General features: G+C 37.8%; 1 protein-coding gene across 6 annotated transcripts in view; it reads left to right on the plus strand.

Moving 5' to 3' along the window:
- Positions 1 to 17168, plus strand: part of tpd52l2b (tpd52 like 2b) — a 38487-nt gene extending 21319 nt beyond the window's left edge. For 3 of the 6 annotated variants that reach the window (XM_026331726.1, XM_026331729.1, XM_026331727.2), the window contains 4 exons: positions 7871 to 7918; positions 10724 to 10825; positions 13737 to 13785; positions 14216 to 15843. In XM_026331726.1, the coding sequence (XP_026187511.1) occupies positions 7871 to 7918; positions 10724 to 10825; positions 13737 to 13785; positions 14216 to 14302 (286 nt within the window). In that variant the 3' untranslated portion in view covers positions 14303 to 15843. Of the gene's footprint in view, positions 1 to 7870; positions 7919 to 10723; positions 10826 to 13736; positions 13786 to 14215 lie in introns of all 6 variants that reach the window. The other 3 variants (XM_026331731.1, XM_026331728.2, XM_026331725.2) reach the window with 2 other exon arrangements.
- The last annotated feature ends 2426 nt before the right edge of the window (positions 17169 to 19594 follow it).

Genomic DNA, 19594 nt, shown 5'->3' on the forward strand with positions numbered 1-19594 from the left:
CTTGCAGCCACTCAGACCATTGGTGTAAAAGGGTTTGTGGCATTTCATTATCCCATCCAATGTTGCTTTTGCACAATTCCTGTAACAGCAATTTGGAAGGAATTATTAGTGGGGAAAGAAATCCCAATGGATCATAAATACAGTAGAACCAACTGACAAAACACCTCGTCTTGTGTGTCTTTCACTTACAGCAATCTTGAACCTGAATGCATCAGATTCCACACACCAGTGCAAGCCAAGCGCTCTTTCCACAGGCAGGTTGTCTTTATCCAGGTTGAGATCTTTCATCGATTTTGACAGACGTTCTCCTGGAATACTTGCTAACACCTTACGGCTATTACTTCTCCATTTGGATAACTGGAATCCTCCTTTGGAACAGACTGTAGTTAAGATCATCTTTGACCATTTGAAGTGCCTCCTCTTCTGTGGGAACAGATATTAAACAATCATCTACATAAAAGTTATGCAGGATAGAATTCAAGACTTTGTTTTCCAAACAAAGTCTTGAATCCTTGTGATCTGATTTTCTCAAAGCAAAATTGCTGCAAGTTGGTGATGAAATAGCTCCAAACAGATGGACTTTCATTGTGTTCTTTGAAGCTTTGCGTGTTATCACCATTGGGCCACCATAGAAAATGAAAAAAATCCACATTCTTCTTTGATACTATTACTTGGTGGAACATGGCCTGAATGTCTGCCATCAAAGTCACATGTTCTTGCCTAAACCTGGTCAAAACACCCAACAACGTGTTGGTAAGATTTGGGCCTTGTAGCAATTGTGAATTCAAGGACACTCCTTTGAAAACTGCACTGCAGTCAAACACAACTCTAATGGTCTTCTTTTTAGGATGGTATACCCCATGATGTGGGATACCACACCTTACCATCATCTCGATGTAGCTGATCTTGTGGTACTGCTTCAGCATACCCCTTGTCAATAACATCAGCAAGAAAAGCGGTGTACTCTTCTTGAAACTCCTGGTTGCAACTGAACTTGCTTTTCAAGCTCTTTAAACATTGTTCTGCAAGGCACCTATTATTAGGCATGATGACATCATTCTTTCTGAAGGGTAGGTCAATACAATAGTGACCATTTTCAATGCTAATTGACTGTTCCATTATCTCCATAAACCTCTGATCTTTAGACATTTTGAAATCATCCTCTGAAGATTTCTCATCGAAATCATGATTGTACTGAGCAACCAATAGTTCTTCCAACTTGGTAACAGAAATCCTATCAGCAGTGACTGACTGAAATCCAATCTTCCGTCTGTCATTTGTTTTCTTCACAAAACCGTTTATGGCCCACCCCAATAGGGTCTTAACAGCATAGGGTCCTTCACCTTCACTATTGATGATCTCCCATGGTTCCAAGAGCTTTGGAGCATTTGTGCCAATTAACAATTCATCCAGCATCCAGTTTGGGAATTTTTACATTATTCAAATAGCTCCATTTCCTTAAATCTTCTGGATTAACCCTCTGGGGTCGACGCACGCGCCGGCGCGTTTTGACGCATCTTTTTCTGATAAGGCCGAAACAAACTGAAATTACTCCGTCAATTCTGATCGTACAGATAAAAGAAGTATATCATTCAAATCTGTAAAGGGTCTAGTTTTAGTGGTATACCATCATAATAACAACAAAACGTTGTGCTTTTTTTAAATAAAGAAAGCCGACAGGGTGCGCTCTCGGACTTTTCTGTCTCTGCCATTTCTCTTCACAGACGCGTAAATAAAACAACCAGAATCTCAGCGAATACTTGGCTCATAAAAATAAGAATTATATGGCTAGAAAGCTTGAAATGTTTTCTTTTGAGTGAAACAATTCAAGTCAAAAACAAATCATCACTTTTTATTTAATCCGTATGAACGTAAGGAGAAGTCCGTTTTTTCCCGTCTCACCTCATTACAGGTAATGCGGTCCCGCCTTGTACACTGTCCACTGTTCACATGTAAATAATCTCAGGTGAACCAGGTAAATATGTGCACGCCCCCGAGAAATGACACAAAATATCAAACTTCATCATAGAATTTACTCACTTTTTCGGCCCGTTTGGATGATGGCGCGTTATGCACGTGAAGCGGCGCTCCTTACATTCCACACAGAGACAAATAGTTTAGCTTGTCCTCAGAGTAAAAACACTGATTTTAACTCAAATGAGGATCGTTTGCTCCTCATTGTGTTGTATTGTACAGCACTAATCCGTCCCATCTACATTGACTGAAAGGCTCATTATGCGCGGCTTTGTCTGGACGTTCAGTGCGTCTTTTGTGTTCTCAGGTAAATCACATGACTATTCATCCTCAGACACACCCTCTTGCATATGGCCTTTCTGGACAAAAAGTGTCTTAGAAAATTTAAATCAGTGTATTGTTTACTGTGAATGTGTGAACAAGATGACATTCACAGCACTCTGAAGTAAACACTTTAGCCTACAACATGCTGGTCTCCAAAGTCTTGTGAACCAATGTTCTGTTTGTGTTTTATGGTCTTATTTCAGTGAGTAAAAAATTGTAGTTTTTCACTAGCCATGCATAAACACTTTTTTCTCAAAAACACAATCATGTATAAACTTGCTGCTCACATATTATTGTAGCCAATTTTGTGCTGATTACAGTGTTATTAGACTTTAGACATTAATATGTTTAAAAAACACTGAAAAAAGCACAAATGTCAGGACATGTCAAAATTTGTCCAGGCCCCAAAAACCCCCTCAGACCCCAGAGGGTTAAGCACATTATCTTTACTTACAGGTATTGTCTTCTGAGCAAAGACTTCTGGCAAATCCATGAATTTACCCTCAGATAATCCTGAGATCTCCAGCCCAGTGAGCACAGACGTGTTTACTACATTGTCGTGCCCCATTGTTCGAAGCAATATGCGCTTCTTTGTCCCAGTCATCTTCAGCTTTCGCATAAAGCCTTCAGTACAAAAAGTGGCAGTGCTCCCTGGATCCAAGAAAGCATATGTTATTGTAAAATCTCCAAGCTTAGATTTTACCTGTACTGGCACAATGGACAAAGAACAATCTTGTTCTCCGGCCCCAATCTGAGCATAGGTCTGCAAAGTAACGAGCATTTCTCACTTGTTTCTCCTCAATGGGTTTGCCCTTAACTGAGATATGCAGTATATAGTAGGATGCTTCTGACTACACATACTATAAGTCCGACGATTCGTTCCGTCTTTGCTAAGGTGTCCAAATTTCAAACAAGCAGAGTAAATTCCATGGTTCTTCAAGAAATCAATCTTTTGTCAGTGAGTCATGTTCTCAATCTCAGGGCACTTTTCCAAAACATGCATTTCTTTGCATGCATAACAACAGGATGAAAAACTGTGCTCTGATGGGTGGACTTTAGATTGAAACCCTTCAACAATGTTGACTACAGTCACTGTAGCTGAATGTTGCCCCCTACCACCATAAGGTTCAGATTTGACTATGGCTCTGTGTGATATAGGTGCTTGTGTATCTTTAATATCTCCAAATAGAGGATCAGTGAGAATCTTAACCTGATGTTCAATGAAGTCCACCATATCTGTAAACTTGAGCCTACAACCATTCCATTCTTGTAATTCCACAAGCTTGTGGTTCTTCATTTCTCATTTCTCGAGTTATTAAGACAATTTCATCATGACATTCCTAAGGTTCGATGAAACATTAATCTCTTCCATATACTGCAAGTTTACCGTTACATTGCAGTACTCTCATATGCTTGCAACCCACTGATGTCATCAGGTTTTATTGCAGGGCAGTTCAAAGCCTTTTCCATGTAGGCTGCGGTAATTTTCAACTCATGACCAAAGTGTTCCTTCAACAAATTCTTGGCTTTACGGAATCCTTGTTCTGCTGACATATGATGGCAACTTCTGACCAACTCTCTTGGTTGTCCTCTATTGTACTGTTCTACATAATACAAGCAATCCTGTTCATTTGTGGCCTTTCTTTCAATTCCATGCTCAAAGGCTTGAATGAAGGTAGCAGACTGTAAGGGATCTCCATCAAAGATTGGAATTACTCGAGGAGGTAATGAAGTCATGCCCCCCCCCCTATGCACAAGTTGAGCTGTTATGTTTGCTTGCTGCTGCATGATGTTATACAAAATACTTAGTCCTTTATCAGTTTGCGGATGAACATGAGATTGAAAAGAATGAGCTTGTACTTGGGAATGAAAGACTGGATTATTTTGAACAGCAGCTGTGCATTCCTGTATGCCTGCAGCTTGTTGTGTAGTTGTACAGTGCATTGCAACTTGAGTAGAATTCCCAGGAAGATGTACTTGTGAATCAGAATTCAATGAATGTGTTGTTTTTTTTTTTTTTTTGCTTTGAGTCATTAGATGGTTTTTAAAACTGACAACTTTGCATTGGTGGCTGCTATTTTTGCATTTATCATAAGTTGTTCCTTTTGTCTCTTGAGTCTTTCACTTTTGAAGTTTTTCTTCTTCCTCCTCTAAAGTATGTCTCTTCTCCATGGCAGCAGCTTGTTGTAATAATGCAGCCCTTTCTGCCATCGCCTTTATCCATGCAGAAGTTGAACTTGAAGTACTTGCTGAACGTTTTGACACTTTGCTCCATTGGGATTGTTTTGTAGACACGTTTTGAAATACTGTCATCAGGTCCTATTTCACTGCTTACTGCAGATGAAGCATCACAGGTTTTATCCACACTCAAGGATTTTCCAGCATCAGACAACCATTCTGTGATTTCCTTTTGAAAACACTGATTTACAGCCATTTTAGAATCGAACCATTTGGTTTGCTTATCAAACTCATCCTGGGGTATTGGCATTTCAACAACTGAATTATGCAGATCTTTGGCTTCTTCACAATACTTGACAAACTTCATTTGCTTTTCCACATTTGGTACAGTTTCACTTGTGATGTTAAGAGAACAGTAGGAGACATTGAGATCATTCACCTTTTGTTTGAAGGGGGTCTAAAATACCTCCTGAATGTTATGCAGGTTTTATCCACAACTACAAGAAGCGCTTGCTTAAGGTTTTGTGCTGCCAAAGGTGGCTCAACCAGTGATTAAAACATTGCTTCCATTACTGTTGTCACTTTGTATGTTTAATGGGTGTGGTGAATAAAGACATAAATAATGACAAATTAATTAAACCTGATTTACCTCACTTTTTCAAGGTAGCAGGCAACTCATGCTTGAAATGAATTACTGCTTCATGCGTGAAATGAATTACATGCTGAAATGAATTACTGAGTCAAAAGGTGTAAGCCATTAGTATTTCAATTTTACTGTTAAGTGTAATTATGCACAGTTTTTTCATTCTTTATATATAATATTATATAGGCTGTAAAATTATATTAGGGCATCCATTTGCATTAAGAACAAAGTAAAAAAGATTTTACCCTGTCCAATAATCACCTAGAGTAAGGTCATCTTATAGCAGTATGTTACAATCATTAAAAGATTAAATGTTTTGAAGAAAAACAAAAAACCTGATTCTTAAATATACCTCTGGGGTTTGTTACAAACCAAACACTTGAAAAATTTCCTGCAGCAAATTATGATTAAGTGTAGACCGACATCCTGCCCTCTTATACATACATGCATTAGGAAGCTAAACTTGCCCGTGGCAACATGGTAGCAACATTGACATATCATTGTAGTAGACAGAATTGGGTGGTACACCATGTGCTGTACTAAATAATGTCCACAACACTGTCAGACATGCTGTAGATAAGCATTTTCCAAGCTTTTTGGCTTGTGACCCATGAAAACCCTACACTGGTCCTATATTTTTACTTATTATGACCAGTCCAACTAAAGACGCTTATTTCCTTGTTTATTAGGAATGATTTTCAGAATCCAGGAGCTGTTTGAAGAATAACAATAAAGATTAGAGGAAGGTGTCAGGATCTGTGTTTTTGAGTTCCTGTTTTGTGCTTTTATTTTGTAAGTTCCTTTAGGATATGGTTTTGTTTTGTCTTTTTCCACTTTACTTTGACCCAACTTGTTGATTGTTTTCACCTGTGCCTCGTTTGTGTTCTTCCCTTCATGTACCCCGTTTCTGTCTCAGTTCCTTGCTAGGTCACCTGCCCTCATATGCGTTTTGTCTGCCATTACTGCGAGTTCTGCCGTCACTGCCTTTTGTTCTCCTGGGTTTCAGTTAAGTTTTATCTGCCTGTTGTATGTGTTTTCACCATGTCTCATCTTCTTGTTTACCTAGCCACATGTTGAGTCCCTCTTGTTTCTGCTTTGTCCCTTTAGTCTGTGTGTTTGTTTGTGTAAGTCTGGGTGTGTGTGACCCCAGGCCTTTGACCTTGTTTGTTTGTGTAAGTCTGGTGTGTCCCCTAGGTGTGTGTGACCCCAGGCCTTTGACCCTTGTTTGTTTGTGTAAGTCTGGTGTGTCCCCGAGGTGTGCGTGACCCCAGGCCTTTGACCTTGTCTGTTTGTGTGAGTCTGGTGTGTCCCCGGGGTGTGTGTGACCCCAGACTTTCGACCCGTGTTTGTTTGTGTAAGTCTGGTGTGTCCCCTAGGTGTGTGTGACCCCAGGCCTTTGACCCTTGTTTGTTTGTGTGAGTCTGGTATGTCCCCGAGGTGTGTGTGACCCCAGACCTTCGACCCGTGTTTGTTTGTATAAGTCTGGTGTGTCCCCTAGGTGTGTGTGACCCCAGGCCTTTGACCTCGTTTGTTTGTGTGAGTCTGGTGTGTCCCCGAGGTGTGTGTGACCCCAGGCCTTTGATCGTGTTTATTTTCCCCCTTGGTGTGTGTGACCTTGACCCTCTTGTCTCGTCTCCTTGGTTTGTGTTGTCTGGACCCTTGGCCTATGTACCTGTGTCCCTTTAGTTCTCTATGTTCATGTTTTGGCATTCTTGAGTTCTGTCTAAAATAAAGTTTTGTTTTAACCTTGAGTACCAGAGTGGGCAATCCTTGGTCCGATTCCTAACCCCCTCAGCACCAACCCTGACAGAAGGTGGTCTACAAACAAGTTTGTTTAGCAGATAGAATTTAATCTGATTCTTTTATCTGTTACTTATATTGCAACACATTAGATTGATCATGCAACCCCTTGTGGTGGTCATGGTCTTAGGTTGGGTACCACTATATATATATATACATATTTTTGGTATATTGTTTTATGTATGTAATTTCTATATTCCTCTCTTTTTTTAAAAAATAATTTCTTTGATTTTTTTCTTTTCCTTGTGAGATTTATGTGTATGTTGAGTGCCCGTAATTTGCTGCTGCAACAGCAGAATTTCCCAGTTTGGGATGAATAAAGTGTTTTTATATGTGTACTTGGATTTAGATTATAAATTTAACTGATGATGTGAATGTTACTTGTGAAATTGTGGGTTAGAATAGTCTGGATTTCATTTTTTTTGTTATGTATAACTGCTATGTTACCCTATTTAAGTTATTTACTTCCTCAAAACATCATCCTCTGGGAGGAAAACTGCTGTTGTAGTTGTTATTGCAGAAAATGTGATATAGGAAAGTTTTGATGAAACATTTGGTCAGACAGACACATAGAACACATTTAATAATTCATGTTAAATCATACCTTTTAATTGTATTGGTGATTTAGATTTGTGATTTTGCAGCCCCCGTAAATATTTGCTGAATGATCACGCTGTGTCGAGCTACTGTAAATCTGAGCCAATTATAGCAAAAGCACCTGGACTTTTGTGATTAGCGAATGTGGCTCCACACTTTCTACATTCTCTACTCATACACATTCTGTTTACTCCTTTTGTAGAAAAACCTTGACTGACACACACACACACAAAACCAGGCAGTAAAATAAATGACAGGAGTCAGAACAATAGTCAGAAATAACTGAACTCTACTGCACTGTATTGTAAGTGTGTTTCCTTTCCCTGTGTCATTATCCTGCTATTGTGTCTTTAGATATCTGTCTGCCTCAGCCACTCTGGATGACATTACCCACTCTGAAGCGTGAGTTGACCCCTTTCTCTTTTGTTTTTTTTTTGTTTTGTTTTGTTTTGTTTTGTTGTAGATTCTTTAAGCTTGGTTTTCTATTTGGGGACTTTTATTGTCCATTCCTTTCTTCTGCTTCACTTATGCTTCTGTGATGGTGATGGTGCTGCAGTATATTGGCATTAGATTGTATTATATGTGGAAACACAAGTGAAATTATATGGCTTTCATGACAATTTCAATAGGGACATTCAATGTTGGGCTACCAAATATTTTGATTTTTAATGATAAGTTTTCAGGCAGTAAATGTAGAAAATGAAATCTCCTGTGCCTTTATAGATTATAATAAACTTTTTGAAAAAAAAATATATATATATATTTTTTTTACATTGAACACATAAAACGATTAATCAAAAAAAATTATTGGCACATATAGGAGAAGCACAAGTACTATGGATGTCGGCAAATTAATAAAAGTGACAGGAAGATTCAGAAAATTACCAAATAGAAAACAGTCAATAACATCTATAAGCAGGTGCTCAGTGACAGCACATTGGAACGTCAGCCATGATGGTGGAAACAGTTGTGTGTGTTGGTACTCAATCACAGCTGCTCATCCCCACTGTATTTGCTCAGTTTTTGTGAGCCATCTTTTCGACTTTTGATATCTGCTGCTGACCTTGGCTTTTATCTAATGGGGGATAAATAATTTGTTGTGTGTGCATAGCAAACAATGTGGTTGTGTTTATTTTTGCTTGTACAGCACTCTTTGCAGTTTGGATGTATTTAAGTGGGAAATTATTATTTGTATTGGTATTTTGTACATATTAACAGGTGCACTGTGACCACAATCCCAATCACCCTGATGAATCCATGTTGACAGGTCAACTTTACAGCAAACCTGAAAACAGAGTTCAACATTTGAAGAAATATTGTTTTAGTTTTCATACCAACAGTGAGTTGAAAGGGCTTATGCTCTTTGGATATGTGTGCATAAAATATGATCATGGAGCTCGGAGGCAGTTAAGCTAGTTTAGCATAAAGAGAGTGTCAGGCTAGCTGTTTACCCTGCTTCTGGGGTGTATTCTTGAATCTTCAATTGGCACTCAGGTCAAAGCAAATCAGTGTATTTCCCAGGATATTTCTTTGAATTTTATCAGCTTTCTTAAATTAATAGAGACCTAAGGTCAGTTTGGATTCACGTAACCCAAGGTTCACAGACATTACCTGGTTAAAAGTCGACTGCGTGTGTCCTCTATCAAACTGGCTGGGTGGAGCATTCAGTTTTCGGTATAAAATACTTGAGCACTTCTTGAAACCCGAAACGTGCATTCAGCTAACTTTTGGAAGAGTGAAATGAAGAACGTTGTGGGAGAAAACAGCATAGCATTAATTCTTTTTTTTTTTTTTTTTTTTTTTTTAAAAAGCCATATGTATTTAATTAGTTAGATATGAAATGTTTCTTTTAGCAGGCAAGTGATTTGACCCTTTTTAGGGGTGCTCAAGGTACTGTATATATGTCACATTCTGCTTATGAGCTGATCATTCTTATTTCTGATTGTGGTATTGCCCCTGACTCCTAGACAGAAAAAGTGAATACCAAGTAAAAGAAAATCTGCCCAAAATATTGCCAAAAAATAATCAGCATCATTAATAAGTCAACAGCTGCCCTGATTTCTAAAAATCAGCATTGACCATAGAAAAACCTATATAAATATTTTGGCGACCTCTACACAAAACTTACTTCCTGCCGGAGTGTGCTTCAGGTGAAATTCAATGCTCAGACTGGGGACTGAAAAAACAAATATATCTTTGCAAGAAGAAGATGCTTCTCTCAAGCTCACTGTTATTTATTAACAGTTTATCTTGTGATACTTGATTTTGTCTAAGACAGAGGTTATAGATGAGCGTTGCAGAGTCCATGGGTTTGCCCTGACTGTCGGATTCATAAGGGAAGTAATACCACAGTGTATTTCACTTCATGGAAGCGTCATAGAAGCTGTAGACAGTTAGGGAAAGCACTTGTAGTTGCAGCAATGGCTCTTTTTTTTTTTTTACAATGAAAGCTGCCTGCAGCTTACAGAGAGAAGCATAAGAGAAAAAAAGCAGCTGACATACGCACTCTGGCTGGGGTGGAAGTAGAGCACTGTGCACGTGCGTGCACACACACACACACACACGCTATCGTACAGTAATGTCTCTTCGGATATACGGCTCTTATTAAAAGTGTTGTTCAAGTTTTTAAAACAAGGTATAGTACCATTTTTAACAGCAGGGTAATGCTATACATTTCTAGTCTCAGTATACCATGCAACACTATTTGGCACGTGATTGCTATGACTACATTTACAATGTTTGACTGTACTGTGTGAGTACTAACCATAGGGGGGATGAACACTGCATTTCTTCAACTGTGGGCTGGAGCAGTAACCTAAATCACTGTTAACGTTTATGATTGTGTTTGCTGTGGTCCAGTGGTTTGGTCTAATTTACCTCTTTTTTTTTTTTTTCTTTTCTTTTAATTTTACCTTCCTGTTCCTCCCCTTTTCCATCCATGTGCCTTGTCTTGAATTCTTTCCGTCTATCTATATTTTCTTTTTGTTTGATGTCTGACATCTTTTCTTTACTCCATCCATCTTGCTCCCATTGCCTTTCAATCTTCCTCTCTCTGCCTCTGTTCATTGTCCCACATCCTCTTTTCATTTCACTTGGACCATCTGAAACCCCCCTTTTTTTTCCTCCATTTCTTCTCTTTTCATTCTCCTGCTCACACTTTTTCTTCCTTCCTCCATCCCTCCCCCTCCTACTGTCTCTTCTCTGCAGATACAAGAAGACTCAGGAGACTCTTTCCCAGGCAGGACAGAAAACCAGTGCAGCTCTCACCACAGTGGGCTCAGCCATCAGCAAGAGACTTGGTGACATGAGGTACAGTATGATGCAACAAAGCCAAATGCCCAACAAATGAGCAAAGTGGACAGTGATGTCAGAGTGAAATATCCAACATCCATGTAACTGTATTTATTCTGAGACAGTAAAGCAGATAGGTAGAAAAAGTGTCAGTGTCATTTTAAAGATTTGTTGCAAGGAAAATACAAGTAATTGCTTGTACTTCCAAGTTTTAAAAATGTAACGATAAAATATAATCTACAATCTAGAAAACTACAGTTAAATCTGTTGACACATCAAACAGCTGGCGATAGTACCTTGGTCATGTTTGGGATATTGAAATATATTTGTTTCCCATGTAAACATAATACCCTCACACACAAACCTAGATAAACCTGGTTTTGAGAAACTTGAACATGATAAATATGTTGCTGGTGGACAATCATTACAGGTGGTAAAGATGGCAACGAAAATAAGAGAAGTAAATAACTTTGTTCATGCATTTTTACCTATTGAAAGGAGAAAGACAGAAACCTGGAGAAATGAGTTGTAGTGAGGGAGCTGGGAAATGTGATTTTGTTTTCCATGTAAACATTGTGAACCTTACCAATGTGGGTATGTAAACATGCTGTGTCAAGTTTGAAACCAGCTTAATTTTTTATTTACAGTTGCACTGGCCACAACTTTTGCACTCTACTCTCTTACCTCAATAATGCTTGTAGATAAACCAAATCTGATAATTATTTATTGGATAGCTGTTGCTAAGATTCAGTGGTCATTTAAGTTTATGGGGTGGTTCAATGTGTGGATCCCAACTGTATAGAAAAAAATATGTGAATTGTTTTTCCTTTAGAGATGTACATCTATTTGTTAAAGGTATCAGAATAATGAAGGCCCTGTAGTATAGTATATAGTATAAAAATTTTTCTTCCGTTTAAAAAAAGAAAAAAAAAAAGTCAGGTTTTGTCCATTTATCCTAGGCTTGCTCGTTTTGTTGTGGAATAGTTCAACCATCCCTGTCATGTAGAGGTGTTGACCTGTCTAAAATGTGGACTTCTACTGATCCAAACAAATCAATGGAAACCCAGTCTGAACCAAACAGGCAAAATTAATTCTCAGAAAACTGATCTAATCCAAAAAGAACACTGGAATAGTTTGTTTAATCCAGAATATTCAGTGCCACTTAAGTATTTGACAAATTGTCACTCAGACTCCAGCAATAGAGCGGGATTCTAAACAACCCTGCATATGTATTTTGCCCAATCAAGATACTGGGAACTGACTGGATTCATTAAAACCTCATACAGCCTACTTCTTTATTTAAAATCACAATCATTTCCTTGTTATTCCCCTTGCATGATGCTGTGTGTGAGAGTATGAGACCTGCATTGTTTTGTCCCCCTAAAATCATATGTTTGCAGTTTTGACCCACTGGGCTACTCATCTTCTGCCTACTCTGTCCCTGCTTGTTGAATGTTTGCCTTGCCAATTTAGTGTTGGGTGTAGCAACACAATCTGTGTACTCTTTAAAACCTTGCATCCTTCCTTTTATAGGTAGTCTTTTAATATGCTAAAACATCCAGAGGTTTTGTTGAGCTTAACATCAGATGGTTCAACAAAGAAGAAACATTTGGGGTTAATTAAAGTATAAAAACATTAGGTATGTGAAAAATTAAGCTGTTGAAATGAGTACTATAGTAGGCTGCATGTAAATCCTCTCAACCCCTGCTCTTCTTTTTTTGCCCAGCAGAGCCACCTCATTTTTCATAAAGTGTACTGGTTTCCTTGGTTGTACACCAAACAACCCCCTTCTCTGTTGTCCAAATTCAAGTTTTTTTTTCCCCATGCCATCTGATTTAGCTGCAGATAACATCAGTGTTTGTCAAATATGTAGTGTTCATGTGGATTGACATGGATTTCTGCTGCTTTTCACTTCACGCTCTCCTCTTTTGTATTTTTTACTTGCTGCATTGGTTTGATCTGCAGGGCTCTACCTTTCTCAAATTCCTTTAGGTAAGACTAATGCATTCTTTTATGGCAAGGGTTATATCACATGATATAACCCATGAATTTCCCAATTCCTTAGGAAATTTTTAGCGAGAAAAAAATTAATTCACCACTGAGGTTAAATTCTGTTGCTTGCGACTGAAAATTTGACTTCTGCTTTTCTAAACTTCTAAACTGGATTACATTGATTTACAGTATTTTCCCAGAGCACATGTTAAGCACATCTGTTTTTGCTGTTATTTTAATTGTATAAAATATATTTAAAGAACTTGTATCCTGTTGTAATCTTATAGACAGTTTCTTGAAATAACAGCTACATTTAAAGCTAGACTAATAGGCATGCACTAATTATGAGGGTCCTTACAAAAATAAAAATACGTGTGTTTTTTTGCCACTGCTTGCGTGCTTTTTAACACCTACACTTCTGTCTCTTCTTTTACGCTCACAAAGTAGCAACTATTCCATTCGCCACTCGATAAGTATGCCGGCCATGAGGTAAAGTAACGCACAAACCTGTTCATGCTACTCTTTATCACTAATGGCTTAGTTTAACACACAGTATTGTACTGTTGCTTTTTATCTATAAAAGCTCTGTGGAACGCTGCAAGAAAAAGCAGTTTTCACTTTATAATCAGGAATGGTTGTGTTTTATTGTTTTTATAAACTGTTCTAAACATGTTGTGTCATACATACCTTATACATTAGTAATATGGCTACAGTGGTGTGTATATATATGTGCAATAAATTGTTTAAGAATGTGTTTCTGTTTCAGATTAACATGACCCATTTCATTGCAAGTTCAGCAAAAAGTCTTACGCAGCCTATAGAATGTGATACATACATTATTTTTCTTGTTTTATTCTTTGTTTTCACCAGCTAAGTTTACAGTTAATCTACCTTTTCAATTGCTGCGGTATCATGTACCTTTGTGTGTGTTCTGCAGGAACTCTGCAACCTTTAAGTCATTTGAGGATAAAATGGGGAACCTGAAGGTAAGCAGATGCTGTTGGTTGTATTTAACAGTAAGTATGCACCATTCAGTCATAAAGTGACTGGTCCACATTACTTTGTCATTAAAATAAGTCATTATGCTTAGTCTCTCTTTGAGTCATTTGAGAAAACGAAAGCATTGATTTTTGAATAGTATTCTGTTTTAGACATTGATTCATGAAAATATCTCAAAACTTTAAAGTATAAAAACATTAGGTAGGTGTGTGGAAGAAAAGTTTTTTTTTTCCTGCTCTGATACTGTAAAGCCTCTTTTTTTTTTTTTTTTTTTTTTTTTTTAAACTATAAGCAACTGCTGTAAACAGAAACTGAGCCACTCTGCTCTGTTTCCTCGTCCTTCCTCTCTCCCCTTTCTCCCACTTTCCCTTTGTGGATCTCTCTTGTTTCCTCCCCCTTCCCCTTTCTACTTCTCAGTATAAGGTCGTGGGCCCCAGAGGGAGCGGGGACACTGTCAACTCCCCCACCAACACCACCCCCACTCAGGAGAACCCGCCTTTCTGAACACACCACATCTCCTCCTTCCTGCCACCTCCCTCATGATCTGAGACTGTACTGTTATCACGTCCCATCGCAGTCATCCCTGCACTGACTTGCCCCCACTCACTCGTCCAAAGTTCTGTTAAGGCCAACGGGCAGAGGTGAAAGATTCCCGGCTTTGACGTGGGACAAGCTTTACCTGCTGGTCATACTGCTGCTTGTCCCATGCTCTCTATTCTTCTGCTTCCCTGTTGATGGATATGTTTGGTTAATGTCTAAACATGAATAATATACAGAGCACGCTTTATTATATCACCTCTGCCTTCTTTCACTCTCTCTCCAGTTAGATCCTCACATCTTTCTTAGTCCAAATAAGCAAACACTCAAAGCTCCTGTACTCTTCAGATGCCTTTTTAAACAGGTTTACTTCACCTGGATAAAGAAAAGGTTAAAAGGCATTATACAATGTCCTAAACTTCATCTCTCATTCTGAGATTGATGGTTCCTCTTGAGTTTCTTCATTAAAAATTACCCTGCTATGGAATTTTTGGCCTCAAGGTTTTGGGAACCCTGATGAGGATGGAGTAGGATTCTAAGGGCATGAGCAACATGATTTATATACTACTTAAACTTACTATTTATCTCTATTTGCTTCTGATTACTATTGTATATTTAAATGTGTCACCACAGCATCCCTGCCTTTTTCTCAGACTTGTCCAGTTTGCTTCACAGCTCTGCAGATGGTGTCGGTGTGGACATAGGTTCACAGGTTAGAGGTTAGTGATTGACTGGGGGCCGGCAGGCTTCAGTACAATGCAATCTTACTAGACCTACTACTGCTACATGCATGTGCATATCTCATCTCAGTTGTACCATAACAACCATGCAAAGATGACCGAGGTCTTGTGTAACACCCCACAAACACCCCAGGATGTAAAAACAGGGAAAAAAAACATTTTGTATTATAAACTATTTTACACTGCTTTGCATAATGTTTTTACATAACTTTTATCAATATATATAAATATATACAAATAAATATATTGTCACAATTGCTGTCAAATGGTGGTAGTGAGGTTGGGAGATTTGAAAACAGCAGGGCAAGGCTAAACAAACTTAAAATGTAGAAACACTATGAATCAGTTTCACAGCCACATGTTATTGTCTGGCTCAAAAATGTTTCTTTCCACTTCTGTGAAACTGATCTTTAATGTGCTGCAGTCATTTTGTACTCATCTGGGCGCAAGACTAATCAGGTCAGGGCAAGAAGGAGCATATTCAAACTGGTTTTATTAGATGAACTGTCTAACATAAGCACTCCATCACTAAACCCAATGTTTCTGAAGGGTCGAAAATGTTTTGAAACCACTTTGACTATGTTTGTCTTTTTGCTCTAGTTTGACTGCTGTTCCCTTAATTTTGGTGACACACAGAATACAGTGGGAGTGCTCTGGTGTCTACACTACCTGGTGAATGTTGTTTCTTCTCTATTGGCCTTACTTACTTTAAATGGTTCATCTGTCATTATAATTTAGCTGGTATCAAATAAATCTTTTTTTCAGTACTGTCCTTTTTCTGTTTAAGATTTGCTTGGGGGAAGGGGACCTAGCAGTAAGATATTGTAAGTCCAGTGTGCCAGAGAAATGGTCATTAAAAACCATGTGGCTGCCCAACAACTCCTTCAACTCCTTAGTGCATTAGTGCACACATGAACACACAAATGCATGTACACTGCATGAGGCCAAACTAAGACAAGATAAGTTTCTCTTATCACCCGTACCACTGCAACACAGTAATAAAGCAAGTGGGGGGGGGGGGGGGGGTGAAAGTTCCCCCAAGGAAATGTAGTTACTAAATCATATCAAATTTGTATTCAATTGTAGCTCAGTTTCAAGTTTTTAATGTTAATTGTGATTTTTTTTTTTTTTTTTTTTTTTTGAGCCACCAGAAGCGTTTCAGTGTTGCCTTCATTTTTTTTTCACTTATTACAGTTTCAGAATGTTGCCTGCAAATTTTGCACTTGTATCTTGGCTTGACTTCAGTCACAGTCTGAAAATGTTGCCATCAGGCATTCACCTTAACATTTTGGATTATAAAATGATGTAAACTTCCCAGGAAGGTTTAAACTTATGTCAACCAGTAAAAAGAACAGAAAATTAAAAAGAAAAATATACCCAGATACACCAGAAATGGCTGTGGGTGTAAGGGGGTGTCAATGAACAAACATGAAATGAAAATACACAGCTTAAGTACACAACTTCCCATCAAACTGCTTCAAAGCCTTTGCCAGCATCATATCTTGGTTTGTTTTGTTTGCCTGTTTTGATCATTTTGGTAGTTAATATGTTGCTGTTAGGTAAGTTATGTTTTGCTTTCATTCTGTTGGGAGATGCGGATTTATTTATATATACAATTAATTTGCCATCAGTCAAAAAACAAGTTGCCAATATTTACATATCTGTAAAAAAAATCTTGCTCTGCCTCTGAATCTCATGGAATCTCTGATTTTCTAAAAATATTTATCTCTATGACTTCAGAAATTCTGTTTTTCTTTCTTTTGATAGGACAAAGATCTCACTCTGTGAAAAGAAAAATATGATTTTATGACCCTATTAAATGACTTTAAATGTTTTTTTCCCCCCTCTCCAGTGTAGCTGTTGCCTATTTAAAGCTATAATCAATTTTTGGGATACTAACAGACGGATATTTCTGGTGCCTGTTCATAGCCAGTCACTGAAGAGGCTGGAGGACAGAAGAGTACTTAGCTTTATTTAGTTCCTGGGCCTTGCTGATGTAGGTTAATAAAAGGGATCAGATTTGGAAGCTTATGTTGAATTAAAACTTTTTTTGTATATGTTTGGATATACAATAAAGCATTCCTATAAATAGACTGGTGATGGTGGTCTATATTAATATATGTGCATCTAAAGATAAGCCAGCCTAGTTAATTCAGCACAACTCAACTTGATTTGGTGGTAAATAAAGCCTTTTAGTGAATCTCAAAAGTCTGAACTAGAAAATATTAAAAATATTCATTACTTTTTTTGCCAAATTGCTTCCCATTAGCTGTAAAAAAAATGTTGATAGTTTATAAGATGTATTTCTTTCAATGAGGATTGTTGGAAACACATTTTCTTACAAAACAAATGATAGACAAACTTATTTACTCTAAGAAAAACAGTAGGCCTGAGTTGCTAATACGCTATTAACCTTTTCTCTATAGCAGGGGTATTCAACTAAAATTTAAAGAGGTCCAGTTAGAGAAAATTTCTTGAAGCAAAGGTCCGGAAGATCATAATGTCTAACTAGTTAGTGTGATATATATTTAAGTAGCCTAGTAGTTTTATCAACATCTGCATGTAATCAATACCTGACTGTCAAATCAAATGAATTCATAATCTTTATGTTGTGTCTCATAATGGCGTTTCACATTGGCACTTTTAATAAGTGAACATATAAGACACACTGGTTTAGTGTTCCAAGTGGAAAGTATGAACGGAAATGAGTCTGTCCATTACGGATTAAATGCTCTATTTTCGCTGTCCACTTTTCTTTTTTTGGAGGGAACCATTTGTTCCTTATTTTTCTCTCCCTTTCTCCGTCTCACTCGCCTGTTTCTCTCCCTTTGTTTTCTACATGTATCGCCTTTTTTCTTTTTCTTTGTAACCGTCTTTTAATGTGTAACTTGCCTCTAGCTCTGTTTACTGTAGAGTCGTAATGTTTACCGCCTGGAATGCACAGACTTGATTGGCTGAGTGGTATCACATGGGATGGCTCAACTCGCATGCAATTGGTCTATGCGTTTCCACTACCGTAAAGTCTACAAAAGCCGATGGAAATAAAAGCGCCCCGTTAGGTTTTAAATCATAACCTTCTCTTTTGGCTGTAGGTACAGGTTCGTATGGGGCAGCTTTTGGGTCCGCACCAGGACCGCGGTCCGCCTGTTAGTGACCTAGGCTCTATAGCATCTGATCTGTGAGATGTAAGTCTTAAAAGACTTAAAAGGCTTGCGTGGTTTCCCATTCAGCTTCATTCACTAACCCTCAGATATTTTCATACAGTTATTTTCAAGACCTAAGAACACTTTCTTTTACCTGTTGTTTACCTGCATATGGCAACAAAGGAAGAGGTGTCACAGTAGTGGGGTTCTAGTCTTAAGATCAAGAATCCCATTGCTTTTAAAGACCTGTCATGAAATTAAGCTGAATCAACCTTAAGCACCATTATATGCTCATCAGTGTTAATTTTGACAGCAGACTTTAATTTAATTTTACTCATATTTTTTTGACTAAAATGCAATTGTAGTTTTAGTCATATTTTAGTCATCTGCTTTGCTTAAAATATATTGGGTTTAACCCTATAACGCCAAATGTATCATATATGATACATGAGTTTTTGAGCCCTCTACACCATCTGTGTGAGTTCTTTTTTTTTTCTTGAAAAACCCAATGTATACAATCAGATACTTGTAATGCATAGATATTACACCAGGTGGAAGTAATAACTAACGAGGGGGTTTTCCAGTGACACTGCCAGACAGATTTCAGGAAAGAAAAATAGGTGGTTTTTAAGGAAGAACTTTGCCAGTTTTGAAAAGGTTAAGGTAAGAAAAACATTCAAATTGTTACTGAAACCTCAATAGGAACAGTTACTTGATTGATGTAATGTGAAATAATTTAATATTTCATAATTTATGTTTTAGTAAAACCGTGTTGAAAATGCGTATCAAATTTGATACAGCGGATATATAAGGTCATACAACTCTAAATCAGTCGATTGTCATTTTATTGCATTTGATGCATTATACATAAAATCAAGCAACATATAGTCATTTTATTTTTAAAGTTAGCTAATTAAAATTTTAAATTGCATATATTGGTACATTTGGAGCAAAGGTTTAGCACATGCAACTTGTATGACGATGATGCCATGATTGCCATGGTACTTCTGCTAGTAACTTTGTGCTTCCTGGTTTTCAATAAAATACACAAAAAATACACAATCTTTTTTGTGTGGTCCTATGTGTGTGTGTTTTTAGATGGCAAAATATTACAGTTTCGAAGATGCTATGAACATGATTCTGGATGGTAATGCTAGTGACATGGAGCAGCTAGGGGAAGATGATGATGAGGAGGAGGAGGAGGAATGGACTCCTCCTGCAAGGATTGAGGAAAAATCAGATAGTAGTGATGATGAGGAAGATCCAGAAGCTTCAGAAGAGGACACAAGTCCAAATGACACAAAACCAAAGCAGTCAACAAGCAGCAAAGTGAAAAGGAAGGAGTATCGGTGGAAAAAATAAAGGTTTGAACCTCC

Source organism: Mastacembelus armatus, chromosome 7, assembly GCF_900324485.2.
Source record: "Mastacembelus armatus chromosome 7, fMasArm1.2, whole genome shotgun sequence".
NCBI lineage: Eukaryota > Metazoa > Chordata > Actinopteri > Synbranchiformes > Mastacembelidae > Mastacembelus > Mastacembelus armatus.